At 35.8% G+C, this 14,182-nt stretch overlaps 2 protein-coding genes across 6 annotated transcripts in view; one reads left to right on the top strand and one right to left on the bottom strand.

The window, feature by feature from the left end:
• Positions 1–14,182, bottom strand: part of LOC101886704 (zinc finger protein) — an 846,922-nt gene that overhangs the window by 414,616 nt on the left and 418,124 nt on the right. The window lies entirely within an intron of this gene.
• LOC137491326 (uncharacterized) lies at positions 130–13,390 on the top strand. Of its 5 annotated transcripts, none has more exons than XM_087249426.2 (3): positions 130–182; positions 657–793; positions 8,650–13,390. In XM_087249426.2, the coding sequence occupies exons 2-3, from the start codon at positions 721–723 to the stop codon at positions 9,417–9,419; spliced, it is 843 nt and encodes a 280-aa protein (XP_087105552.1). In that variant the 5' UTR covers positions 130–182; positions 657–720; the 3' UTR covers positions 9,420–13,390. The 5 variants fall into 5 exon arrangements, with proteins under 5 accessions (XP_087105552.1, XP_087105550.1, XP_087105554.1 ...); XM_087249424.2 differs by having other exon boundaries at positions 623–793; XM_087249428.1 differs by having other exon boundaries at positions 165–277.

The following is a 14,182-nucleotide window of genomic DNA, read 5'->3' as shown; positions in this document are numbered from 1 at the left end:
TTATTTTTTATTTTTTGTTTGTTTTCATGCTTTTTTCTACATTTTGCGCTACACACTTCTATCCAGTAGGTGGCGGGAATGCACCATGCAAGTTGGTCTGCCAACAGAAGGCTTTTATTATGGCGTGCCGTGTGACGTCATGAGGCTGCGCCGCAACTGCGCTGAGATTCAACTGGAGAAAGGTTTGTTTTAAAGCTTTTACACAGATATAAACGGATCGATTAAAGTTTCAGGTTTTCACCAGATGCTAAATGATATACCTGCTGTTGGCATAAATGTAAAGTTGGTTTTATATTCGCACATTCGTTCATTTAGAAGTCTCTATTAGCATGCAAGTATGACTTTAAAACAACATAAACACTGTTTATTTGACTGTAAACAATGTTGTACTTTGATAGTTTGTAATAAGTGTTTTAATGAAGGTTTAATTTATTAAATAGCATAATGTCATTACATTCTAAGTAAACATTACTATATAAGAAATGGAATAACATAGTTTTATTCAGCTAATTTGTGGCAATTGTATCTTGCTCGGACTTAATCTTTTACCTGATTTCTGTTGAAGCAAAAGTTAAAGTGAAGTTATTTTGTTTCTCTTCATTGTTTTATTCGTTTTAAACAGGACATTTTTATTGTTTTGTTTATTTAAAAACAAGATAAAGTGTCCAAGCACAGAGAAAAACTCCTGCTGAAGCGACTGATCTCTACACTGTTATAAAGATGGCGTTTATTAAAGAGGAGAGTGAAGATGTGAAGATTGAAGAAACATTCACAGGCAAGCAGGAACAAACAGGTTGGTTTTCATACTGATATATTTTTAATAATAAGAATACTAAATTAAGCCCTGAGTGTGCTGCCTAGTTATCCTAAATGCACATAAGCACTCATTGAAAGACAGGAATAAGTTTTTTTTGTTACTTGTTCTCGTGTCTTTTATCATTCATTTTATGTATTATTAGTCTCCCATTTTCTCTACCTTCTTAAGGTTATTGCTTTTCTTGTTCTTTTACTATTTGTAAAGCGTCCTTGAGCACTGGCGCTATATAAAATTAATAAAAACGATAAATTAAAAAAGTTTAACTGAGCTGACGATATTTGACCTACAGTATTCTCCTAGAAGATATCTGCTATTAGGTTGATGGTGTTGGCTTAGTACTTTCCATTTGCATATGTCACGTTGATCACAATTCCCTTATTTAAATCAACTTCTATGGGATTAAACTTGTTTCTAGTAGTTGTTACTAGTTCTCACAGATAGTATCTAGAATTACATTATTATTATAATAACTAATTACCAGGGCTATTGTGTTTAAACAGGGTTTCCGCGAGTCATAAAATGTTGTAAACTCCAAAATCTAAAATTTAGGCCTTAAGAAGTCTTAAATTTACTGAAATATTGTGTTGTAGGTCTTAAATCTTTTTAAACAAGTCTTCATTTTCCTTTGTTCATGTTTTGCTGTCAAATCTGGCAAAAACCCACACAATCACCAACAATCCATCTCAATAAAACTTTCAACTTTTTATTCAAAAAGTTCATTTTAACTCTATTTATCATAATGCTTTAATCATTTTTCTTACAAAAACATTTACTAATCTGCTCCATGTATTTACTGCTGAGGACATCGACCTGGACAGATTGTTGTGCATAAATTTAGTTTGTTAAAGTTTTTTAAACGTTTAAAACATTTGTTCATTTGTTTTTTATTTTAAATAAAGTTTTTGTTGGAAAAAAGTGTATGGTTACAAGTAAAGCTAGCTTGTTTTGACACAATATTTAAGATATTTTGCTAGGAAATTTCTAAATTATATTAATTTATTATTATTCATTAATTATTGTATTATTAAATATTTAATTTAAAAAAATTTTTGATAAGACATATAATTTTTCTTTTTTCATCTGGGCCTTTTGAAAAATACTTTGGTTTAAAATTTTATTCATAATAGTCTTAAAAATGTCTTAAATATAAAGTCTTAAATTTAACTTGGTGACACCTGTAGAAACTTTGGTTTAAATTATGTCAGAAAATGTGGATGCCCTTAATTGGAAATTTGCTAAATAAAATGGACACTACAATAATTGTTATAAATCATTGTACAGTGTTCTAAACTATATGATGTTGTTGTGGGACAACGTGAGACAAAACAAACAAACTATAGTGGAACAATAACGTTTAGCATTGCACTGACTACAACTGGCCAACAAACTAGTCTAAATGACTTTTGCTGCTTAAAAAATGGATTACACGTGCTGATGATATGCAAACATTTGAGTGTAGAGTTCATCAGTATTGACCATATTCTTCTTGTACCAGCAGGCGGCACCATTGTAATCTTTTTGCTTGGGACTTTTTTAAAGAATTAATTTAAGATCCTAAAAACAGTGTAATGCCGCTAGGCATGAGACAATAACTGTGTTCATGGTATAGAGCTGTTTGAAAAAAGTCAAGATTTTCTGCTGTACCATTCCTACGGTATATGTAAGTTAATTTAATTTTTTTTAATGTTTTGTTTTAAGATTTTCAGGACAACAGTATCTCCAGCAGAAAAGATCTCCAAAAATGCCGCTTTAAATCGTAAAGAATTCTGTGTTCATGAAACAAATGAAAACAGCAGAAGTCAATGATTCATTAGAATTATTCAGCCTGACATGTTTACTGCTCCAAAATATTGTAAAAGTTTCTCAAAAGAAAATATATTGTGCTCAAAGAGGAAAACGTGTTTGTTTATTACCCAGACATTTAAAAGAATATATTTTAGAGCAGTAATTACTTTGTACAGTAGTCTAGTGAAACTGTGATATTTTTATTCAAGGTCATCATACCGTCAGAATCTTATACTGGCCCATGCCTAATGCTGCTTGATGTTGTTAACTCATATTTTGTAATTTTATAATTTTTCTTTGTATGTATAGTCATGAACACACTTGTTTGTAGAGCAAGTAGCTGTTTATTATTCCTGGTCCTTTCTCCAATAGGCAACTGAAGTTCTAAAACAATAGCATATGAGATCAGGGCCCCGTTTCAGAAAGGAGGTTAAGTGAAAACTCGGGAGTACTTTAACCCTGAAATGAGAGAAACTCTGGGTTTTCCATTTCAAAAATGGCAGGTTTGTCAAACTCGAGAAAGCAGGGTAAGCCTGTTTCTGAAAGAGAGGTAACTTTAACGCAGAGTCAGTCACTGTGGTAACTTACTCTGTGAACCTAACCTAGTCAATAGCAGGTCTTATTCTCTAAACCCTGAGTTTTTGTCAGTCTCCTTTTTTAAAGATGAAGCAGTTTTTCTCTTATGTGCGTTTTAGATTGGCTATGAGCATAAAAAATTGGTTGATGGAAACGTCATGATGCACATAACTTTTGAAATATAGGCATAAAAAACATGCGCATAACTGAGTAGGATAAACTTTTTATTTGATAAGAAAGGGTAAACTTGCGTAAACTACGCAAGTACTTTTACTGAGCAAATTCCAGTATGTGCATAAAAAAAAGGTTTGTTATAAGAGATCATATGATGATGAAAATGTGTGTGAATGTACAAACCAGCAGGCCGAGCACACTGTAACACATCTGAAATGTTGTTTTAGTCGTTCTAAAATGCCTTTAACTGTTTCAGTATTAATGTTTTTATATTATTAATGACCTCCAGAGGGTCTGGAGCGTGTCAAGAGCGTTTGTTTTCCGTGTCTCATGGCTTGAAACGCCACCACGTGTTCATTGTGTGTCGTTATTGTCCTCTGAGGTGAAAGCCATTTATTAAATAAAGAAAAGATGCATGTAGTTTCTCCTATCGCAGTAAATTCTGTTTTTACTGTTGATATTTGGCAACAGTTAGTCAGGAAGTGACAATTTGTTCTTTTTGATTTATTGGATGGAAACACTGCTTTATTCGCATATCTTTTATGCTATATTCCAGTTTTGCAAATAAATTGAATTAACATTTTTGGATAGAAACATAGCTATTGACTACATTTCAGTCACACAAAGAAAAAAGTCATGTACGAGAATGGCTTGTCCTTCTTTAATAAATAATTAGCTTAAATTCACAGACCTTTGACAAGGACTTTTACTGTAACTAGATTAATGGGATTATTACTCGTTCAAAAACTATGTTTTAGTACCTTTTACATTCTTATTATTCAAATATTTTTATAGATTTTTTAAAAGTCTTAAATTTTTACACAACACACGAAAGAGGAAATAAAAATTAATAAAATGAATAATTAAATAAAAATAGGTTTAAAAATTAGGACATTAAGGATAAACTTTCACTTAGGATATAATAACACCTTAGCGTTCAATGTAAGATAGGAAAGGCTGCCAAACCTCAAAACTTTTTTTTGTAAAGCCTTGGATGGTGTACTTAAGGTGCTCGAGTTTAAGATGAGATAACACTTCTAATATCCAATGTTTGTGGGATGGCTGGTTTGTTTTTTTTCCACCTGAGAAAAATCAGGCATCTGGCCAATAAAGAAGAAAAAGCAATGATTTCTATGTGATTAGCTGACAGGTAAAATTTTTTTTCTGGCACTGTATCAAAAATTGAGGTGAAAAGATTAGGATCCATATCTTTACTACATATATATGAAAATGATCTAAAATATTGGTCCAAAATGTGTTTAATAGGGATGCACCGATATGAAAATTTTGGCCGATACCGATAACCGATAACTCTTTATATTGGAAGGCTGATAGCCGATATCTATAGGCCGATAAATGAAAATACTTTACCTCTTTTTTTTTTTTTTTTGCATGACTGCAAAAACAATAGTAAAATTTTAAAAATAGTAAGGTTTTTTTTTAAAAACCTTAACTTCAGAAGACTTTGTAGATCCATTTTACAGATCTTAAATAACTCTTTACATATCTCACAGTAAAAACAAAAAAACAAACCATCGCATTTTGAATGAATACCTGATATTAGGCTTCCTTAAGATAACTGAAGCATGTGAAAAAACAACTACAAAAAATTCCTGAGAAAGGTATAAAACAATATCCAAATTATCAAGATTTTCAATTATAGGAAAGTGGAAGCCATCCAGACACAATCCCTCAAAGTCCTCAATATAAACAAGGAACAGAAAGGCTGATTCATTTAGAAAAAAAAAAACTACAAAGTTCAGTATCAACAAACTCTGTATAAGTTTACAAGAAGAGCAAAAGATTTCTTTATAACAGTTAAATGTATAGGGTGCAATGGCACATCTATTTTTTTGTATAACAATAAGATATCTGGTATTTAATTTTTCAACTGTGTAGTTCAATTATACATTTCTATGGCCAGCTAAAATCTAATGCCTGACAAATAAATAATGAATAAATAAAGCAATACTCAAGGAACAGAAACTAAATACTAATCAAACAATAAGAGTGTGTCAAAAATAAATAAAAAGTATATATTTTTCTTATACAACTCAACTCATTTTATGAATTTCTTCTTGCTTCGGTTGCTGTTGGTGCACGTCTTTTTAAGGGGGCTCGGTCTCTCTCTGTGTGCTGTTTTCAGGATCTGTCGTCTTGTTCAGTTTTGTCAACAGAATTTCTGTTGCTCGCTGTTTGGTGGCTTGATCAAAAAAGCGATCTTTTTATCGGAGGTCCAAAATTGTTGCTAAGAAGCACAATGGTTCGGTGTTTATACTGTCAAAGCGCTGTTTCACTACTTCCAGCTGAGTAGCTTTTATTGTTTTAACACCACAATCTGTACTGAGACTTTTGCTCAGAAATCGCTTTAGAGCCTCAATAGAGGGAATCACATCTGAAGCAGTTGCCGTGTGTGCACTTATTTCTCTCGCAAGCTCTTCGAACGGAGCAAGCAATGTTGTTGTGTTTTCAATTAGCCCCTATTGATGCGCGCTGAAGGATGCGGGAAGCTCAAATTCTGCCCCATATGCACGAAGTGCTTGCTTCTGTGCTAACAAGCTTGACATCATATAAAACATGCTGTTCCAACGTGTCGGAGTGTCTTGTTGCAGCATATTTTTCGACAGTTCCAGCTCTGTCTGTATCTCTCCAATTCGGGACATTGCAAGATGAGAATACTTAAAGTGCCCTACTATTTTTCTCCCTATAGCCATACAGTCGGAAATGCTTTGCTGGCTCAGAACTCCTTCGTGTACGGCTAACTGGAGAGTGTGAGCCATGCATCCAAGACTTTTCAAACCACAGTCTTCGATGGCTTTAACCATAATGCTGCCATTATCTCGCAGCACAACATGTACCATATCTTTAGTTATGTTCCAGCGAGCGAGCATGCTTTCGAGTTGCCTCGCTATAGCAGCGCCTGTGTGAGACCCGGGGCATTCTCGCGCGTGCAGTATAGCCCTCTTCATCTCAAAGTTTTCATCAATCCACTGAGCTGTAAGACTTAACATACTCACTGGACTTACATCTGAGCTCCATATGTCGGTTGTAAAACTTATATCAGTCACATTTTTTTGCCAAAAGCGTGTGAATGTGAGCTGACACTTCATTGTACAAAGCCAGGAGAGAAACATCAGCGAAGTGCCGCCAGCTAGGGAGGGAGTAGCGCGGCTCAATAAATTCAATAAGACGACGAAATCCAAAATCTTCCACAACGCTTAAAGGTTGGTCGTCAATTGCAATCATTTCCATGACTCTGCCTGTGATAGCGTTTGCTTTTGCACTGTCCTTGCCAAATTTCTTTATATTGTCAAGTGTTTGTTGCGTTGGTTTCTCTGTTGTGGTTAAACTTGGTGCTTTTTTGGCAGCGAGTTTAGTCTGATAGTCTTTATAGATTTCGGGATGACGACACTTCAGATGGCTTATCACATTTGTAGTATTGAATTTTTTTTTCCTACTCCTCCCTCGCAGTGCCTCACATTTGCAGCAGTTGCAGATTGCAATTCTGGGGTCTTCTTTTTTAACGGTGAAAAACTGCCACACTGCTGACATGTTGTCTTCCTTCTTGTGTACTGTGAGTGTGAAGCGCGCGCTTGATTTGTGCTACGTCACAGATGCGACGCTCAAAACCCAGTGGCGGCAGTAAGTTTGTTTAGCCTATGTAAAGAATACGCATTTTATCGGCGTAAAAATATCGACATAATTTTAATAATAGCATAACGATAATCTTAAAAATAGCATTTATCGGCCGATTACGATATGGCCGCCGATATATCGTGCATCCCTAGTAAAAAAACGTTTACCTTGGATTTTTATGTATCTGCCATTTTTATCTAACACATTTGACTCCCAAACTAAATGTACATTTTTATGTATGAGTACAGCAACTCCCCTACTTTTGCTATTAAAGTTAGAATGATATATTTGTGCTCCTATTGAGTTTAGAATAGTCTTTTTTCAACAGATGCGTCTCCTGTGAATATACAATATCGGATTTTTACTTATTAAGATGTGCGTACACAATGTTTCGTTTCACTGGGTGATTTAACCCCCGTACATACCAACTGGTAAAGTTTGTCTTTACTCCACCCATTTTATGGAGGGCTGTCGAAAACATTTATCAGTAGCATCAAAAAGGAATCTGTGGGTTTTGTATGTAGGGGGATGTGTGGGGGAGAGAGGCAAAAAAAAAGGGAAAAAAGAAAGAAAAAAGGAGGTGATCACACAAACACTTAAAAACACGAAACAACACAATATTAAAACCTTGCATGTAAACTTGCACACACTTCCAGATACTCCCACTCTTAACTAGCTGACCATGTGGGATCTGGCATATAAAACAAAACCATTTAAACAGCTCTTGATGTTTTACTATGAAGCTACACCATTATTGACAAAATATACTTGAGAGCTAGAAATAACAACGAACATGTGCTATATACACATGACATATGCATATAATAAGGTACAGTATATGTCAAAAGCGTCAGTGCAGTATCAGACAGCACCCGTGAGAGCAGCACAGCAATCGTTAACAGATTCATTTGTGTCAAGCAGTGCGTGAAGGGCTGGTGAGGGGTCCGTGTATCTTTTGGTCCCTCATTTATGTTATAAAAATTTATTTTTTTGTGATAACGGGATTTCGTTGAGACATATTTTCCTCACCCATGCATACATTTTGTTGCTTGTTAGTTTGATTAGTGTTTATTTCAAATGATATAAATCTGTTTGTATTAAACTTGTAGTAACGGTGCTTATAATTGGTGTGTGCAACTAAATTTTGGTTTATGCGCCTACATTTTTTAAATTAGGAGCACTGGTGCTACCAAGCAAAAAGGTTAATTTTGAGCCCTGGTCTGCTTTACACATTTTAGGAAAAATATTTTGTTGTAATTATGAATGATTACAAATAAAAACAGGCCATTTACAGCTTTCAAATCTGTCCTATCAATATGACCAATATGACTTATGATCAATTATGTAAGAAACTCTGAAAACTGGACTGACAGTTTCAATTTACAATAAATTCTATGTTAAGCGGCTTTGGCACATTTTACATTGTAAAAGCACTAGATAAATAAAGATGAATTGAATTAAATCTGTTTAAATGTGTACACCATTATTGGACCGAACAAAATATGATCTGATTTATTTTGCATTTAATGTGCATCAAAATTACAGTGTGTGTAGCCAATGTTTCCAGTGTCTTTTCACTTTTCAGCTTTTGATGAAGATTTTTAAAGACTTAATGAAAATGAATGTTTTTTTTAATATATATATATATGTGTATATTTCAGAACTAATTGAAGAGAATAAGTGGAGTAAAGAGGAGCAACATCATGTCAAAATTGAGGAAAAAACTCATTTACAGACTGATAGTATTTTGAAAAGGAAAGACAAGAATTGTTTCATCTGCACTCAGTGTGGAAAAAGTTTGTCATGCAAAAACAAACTTAAGATTCACATGATGATCCACACTGGAGAGAAACCATTCACATGCACTCAGTGTGGGAAGAGTTTTAGCCAATTATCATCCCTTAATCTACACATGAGGATCCATACTGGAGAGAAACCATACACATGCACTCAGTGTGGGAAGAGTTACAGCCAATTATCATCCCTTAATCTACACATGAGGATCCATACTGGAGAGAAACCATTCACATGCACTCAGTGTGGGAAGAGTTTCAGCCTATTATCATCCCTAAATCTACACATGAGGATCCATACTGGAGAGAAACCATTCACATGCACACAGTGTGGTAAGAGTTTCAGCCTATCATCAAACCTCAATAAACACATGAAGATCCACACGGGAGAGAAACCATTCACATGCCCTCAGTGTGGAAAGAGTTTCAGCCAATCATCACACCTTAATAAACACATGAGGATCCACACGGGAGAGAAACCATTCACATGCCCTCAGTGTGGGAAGAGTTTCAGCCAATCATCACACCTTAATAAACACATGAGGATCCACACTGGAGAGAAACCATTCACAAGCAATCAGTGTGGCAAGAATTTTTACTGCTCATCACACCTTAGTAAACTAGGGTTGGGCATTTAAGCTATAATGCCGATCCGATACGCATCTCGATACAAAGAATACGATCCAATATATTAGCGATACATTTGTGACATATTGCGATGCAACACGATACGATTCACACCCATATCACGATACAATGCGATAATTCAGCACTAACTAATTAGATCAAGTTTATGAGATTATGTGAAAGAGGATGCTGTGCCATTGAATGAGTTTGATTATTTATTAACCAAGCAAAACCATGACTTTTTTTTACAAACTGGCTTCTCTCAGAGCTAGTGTCAGTTCACAGTAGAGGGCCATTTTAGAACCTATAGCACATATTATTTAAGTATTTTCAAGATAAACAGAATGTATAAGTGCAATATGTATTATAAATGTATATATTTGCACTCTTTCAACATAAAGGTTTAGCATTGCACAACAAGAATTGTGATTTAACTTTTCAACTATGAAAACAAGTTTTACAAAGATATATTGCCACTGAATATTCAAAACTTAAGGTGGTGAACTAGCAGTGTTATGCTGCTTTGAAACATCACTATCACTGTAAACAACAGGTCTAATAAAAATATAAATAAATAAAAATTAACAGGAGGTGTTTAAAACCTTCGTTCTCCGTGACACTAGGCTGAATATCTTTGCAGATGAACAATGCAATAGCATTCGTTATTGGCGTAGAGCGAGCAGAACTGTTGCGCATGGAGAAAACATTCAATGCTTTTCTCACCACTTTTGGAGCTGGTAGCTACAGTTGAAGCAGAGCAGGAAGCCGGGGATGCAGGAACACTGGAAGATGCTTCCACAACAACACTGTGGCGCCGCTTCAAGTGAGATATCAGATTAGTCGTACTCCCCGTGTATTTTACAGATGCGCGGCACATTTTGCAAATTGCATCTGTCCTGTCAAGTCATCCATCCTTTTTGCAGAATCCATAATGTTGCCATACTTTAGATTTAAAACTCAGTGAGGAATAAGATGTTTGTTTTGCTTCTCGCGCTTTCTGAGGGCACACCACTAGCTTCATCCGCACACCTGATACACTGAGTTGTAGTGTAAGTGTACACATCCGCAAGTCCGTTGCTAATGCATACTTTATGTAGGTCGATTAAATTATGCGCCAAAAACAGGTTGACAACACTTGTTAATAAATAAAAAATACATTCTATATTAAAAATATAAGCTGTATCTCGCTGTAAGCTGTATCTCGATACATATCGGTTAATCTTCCCATTCCTATAGTAAACACATACGGATCCACACTGGAGAGAAACCATTCACAGGCACTCAGTGTGGGAAGAGTTTCAGCCAATCATCATCCCGTAATTTACACTTGAGGATCCACACTGGAGAGAAACCAAACAACAGAATTTTGCATGCTTAAACTCTAGTGTGACTGCAGCTTCGGTGTGGGATGAGTTTCAGCAACTCCTCAGACCTTAATAAACACATGAAGACCCACTCTGGAGAGAAACCATTCACATGCACTCAGTGTGAAAAGAGTTTCAACCGATCAGCAAACCTTAATGAACACATTAAGATCCACACTGGTGTGAAAGTGGATATGTGTTTGAGTGTGAGAAGACTTTTCTTACAGCTCCAAAATTGAAACTGCACCAGACGATTCACACTGTGACAAGAGGTTTAATCGGTTAACACATCTGAAAACAGAAGAGGATTCACACTGGAGAAACCGTACAGATCTGATCCATGTCAACAGAGTTTCGCTCAATCTGCGCAGCTTAAGAAACACATAGACAAAAAGTTGCACACATAATATGAATGCAGCAAAACATTTTCTCATGTGCACAGGATTTTTCATGTCTGAATAATGTTTAAAAAGGCTGAGGGACGGTATACTCTTTTCCAACACTCCTACACTGGGGTTGTTGGTGGGGTTGTAAATGTGTCGTGTTTCTCTCACTCTCCACACTCTCCAGTGTATTCATGTAGCTAGTGTTGTTTTCAATGATGTTCTCTGTCTTGACTCCCTGAATGAGAAACATCACTGGGAAGACACCACGCACATCAAATAAGGTGGAGCTCCAGGACAGTTAGTTAGCAGTATACCAGGGCCTCAAGTTTAGAAAGCCCATTCAATTGTCGTGTGTTGTATTTTTTATTAGTAAAGATTATTTACTTTTAGGTTCTAGTTTACTACGGTAGGGATGGTATACAGTTTAACCAAAAGAATGACCAGTTTGCCAGATGAAGAAGAGCCAGAGTCAAAGATTTATATAAATAAATTAAGTTTACTGAAGATAGTTTGCAGTTTCAACAGCAGAAGCCAGCTTCAACACTCGCAATGAGTTCCTAGGCCGCTCTGACTTACAGTACAACAATGCAATAATTATACTCTACACAAGTCCAGAAAAGGTGGGATCCAGGTAAACAGTTCTCATTGGTTGCATTAAAAAAAAAAATATTGTGTGCATCAATGAAGTATTGTATCTAGCTCCAGATATAGATGACCTCAATGCATGCGTTAAGAAAGAATTTTATATAACTCCAGATATGGATGGCGACATGGTTCCTGGGGGTTAGGTCGACCCTAAGTTATTAGGAGCTGATCTCCAACCTGTAAAAAGCTAAACCAGGGTGACAATAGACACAAGAGACCATCTGTGTTAAAAACTCAAGGATGTTTCTTGTACGCTCAGCTGTGTTATCAAACTGGTTCAAGACTGTTTCCATCAACAGTCTGCTGCAATATCCTGACTACACACAGTGTCTATCTCCACACAAAAGGAACTACTTTAATAAGATTTACAATCAAAACAGGTAAATTATTGTAGACAATATCAGTGTAGCAGGGTGGAATATCCCTTTACGGTTATTGGCTGGTGTAACACTAACTTGTTGAGTCTATGAGATCCGGGTTGACTATTACTGTAGTTTCTATTGGCTGGGTCACGCTAAGTCATCAAACCTATCAGATCCCGTTTAGGAAGTATAAAAGTTGAGCACATTTGGTAACTCTGTATGTGTCATCGGTGTTGCCGTCTTTTTTTCTGATGGGTAAACCCTTCTGGTTGAAAGTAACGGTAAGTGCGGAAGTTGAGTTTGTGTACACTTCAGTATATTTGGGTAGTAACTGTACCATAAGTGTTGCCAGGATTGACTGGTTTGGTCCTCAGCTGCTCTGCACCAGACGCTGTTCTTTCGGCGTGCTTTCTGCCTGCTCTGGTTCCCGGCGCTTTGATGTGTGCTTTGTGTGTTGGTGGCGTCCGATTTAGTGGTTACCAATAACTTCCGATGTTTGCAGAGTGAGGCCATGTTCTAACATCTGTACGGTATGTATGGCAGACCATTTGTTTGTTTTGATTGAGTTTTTTTATTGTAAATCGTGGCTTTGTGACTGTGTGCACAAGGGTTTCTATAATGACTGGTGACCAAGTCTGACAACTGCGGTGGCAGCACTGCTGTTTTGCCGGAGCTTTATTTTGTAATTTCTGTTTCTTTTGTATATTATGATTTTTATAGTTTTCGTTTGAATTGTTATATTCGTATTGTGATTTTTGTTTTTGTTATGCATTCAAGTGATTTTTGCTAATTTTCCCTTTCTGTTCAGGTCTATTCTAAATTGTTACTTTTTGGTTGTGATTTTCATATTTTTCTTTAATAGTTTCTCTTTGTTTTGTAACTGTCTTCTGTGTATTTTTGAAACCTATTTGGTTTATAGGGGGGTGGGGGAGACCCAGCTTGGGTGCATTGTATTAGTGTGTGTGTGTGTATATATACACCGAGTGCTGTGCTAAACAGATCTTGCTGTGTAAAATAAGTTTGCTGTGTTTTCATAGGGGCTGTGTGTGTGCGTGTGTGTTTGTATTCCTTGGTGTTGTGGACACTTGCAAACTTCCGCTGGTACCCCGCTTTATTGTTTTGGATTATTGTTGTCTTTTTTGTTGTTGTTTTGTAATAGGCTCATGTTAAAAAGAACTTTTTATTCTTTTAACTTTTGTATTTCAATAAAGTGCTTTTTTCCTGATTTTACATCTCCATGCTCACCCTACTTTGGCTACGAACCTAGGTGCCTGTTAAATATAATAATAATTATTATTATTCCCGGCATAACCAGATGACGTTGTCGTTTAAGGTGTTTAATTAAATTTCTTCACAGGTCAACCAGTGAGGTCACTAAAGAAAGTGGAAGCAATGACTTGTGCTCCCTACTTAGGTTACAGAGTTTCTTCGCCCTTTCTTGGACATGCTGGAACCTTACGTGTTCTGTAACTTCAACTTAGAGTAATGAAACATTTTTACATTACATGAATTAAACATGACAACAGCACAACAGTCCACTTCAGCACCATTACCATGTTTAATTATCACCTTGCTGAACTCCATGTCAGTCAAGTTCACTTTACAAAATATATTTTCATTCAAATAATGATGTGATTGTAGTGATGCAACACATTTCTGTGTATTATCAATAGGAAGTGTGCAAGCACTCTTGTCTGGGCTATAATGAGCCAAATTCACCTTCACAGTTAACAAACTAATATCAAATCCACTCTCTAGAAGCCAGGTTAAATGAATAAACACTGTTATTGCACTCCTGACATTATTATGCAAGAAGAGGGATTGTGAATCGATCTCTTTTGTTCCCACTTTTTAGGGGTTTACAGTTTTTTTTACAATGGCTATGATACTTTTTTCAATACATTTAACAAGTTGCCCAAACTCTTTACACGGTTAGCACAACATCCGTTTTTGTGGGCTATACAATTAACACATTTCTTGCATCCAGTAAGCATTCAGTAAACGCCAATTTAAACAA

This window comes from Danio rerio, chromosome 4 (assembly GCF_052040795.2).
Source record: "Danio rerio strain M-AB ecotype USA chromosome 4, GRCz13ab, whole genome shotgun sequence".
NCBI classification, from domain to species: Eukaryota; Metazoa; Chordata; class Actinopteri; order Cypriniformes; family Danionidae; genus Danio; species Danio rerio.
Note: the sequence above shows the minus strand (reverse complement) of the source record. Positions and strands in the feature narration are given on the sequence as shown.

What these genes read in the sequence shown, in the direction of transcription:
- LOC137491326 (XM_087249426.2), top strand. Translation starts at nt 721, where the DNA reads ATGGCGTTTATTAAAGAGGAGAGTGAAGATGTGAAGATTGAAGAAACA. An exon ending in AGGCAAGCAGGAACAAACAG is followed by an intron (nt 794 to 8,649) that starts GTTGGTTTTCAT and finishes TGTATATTTCAG; the next exon opens with AACTAATTGAAGAGAATAAG.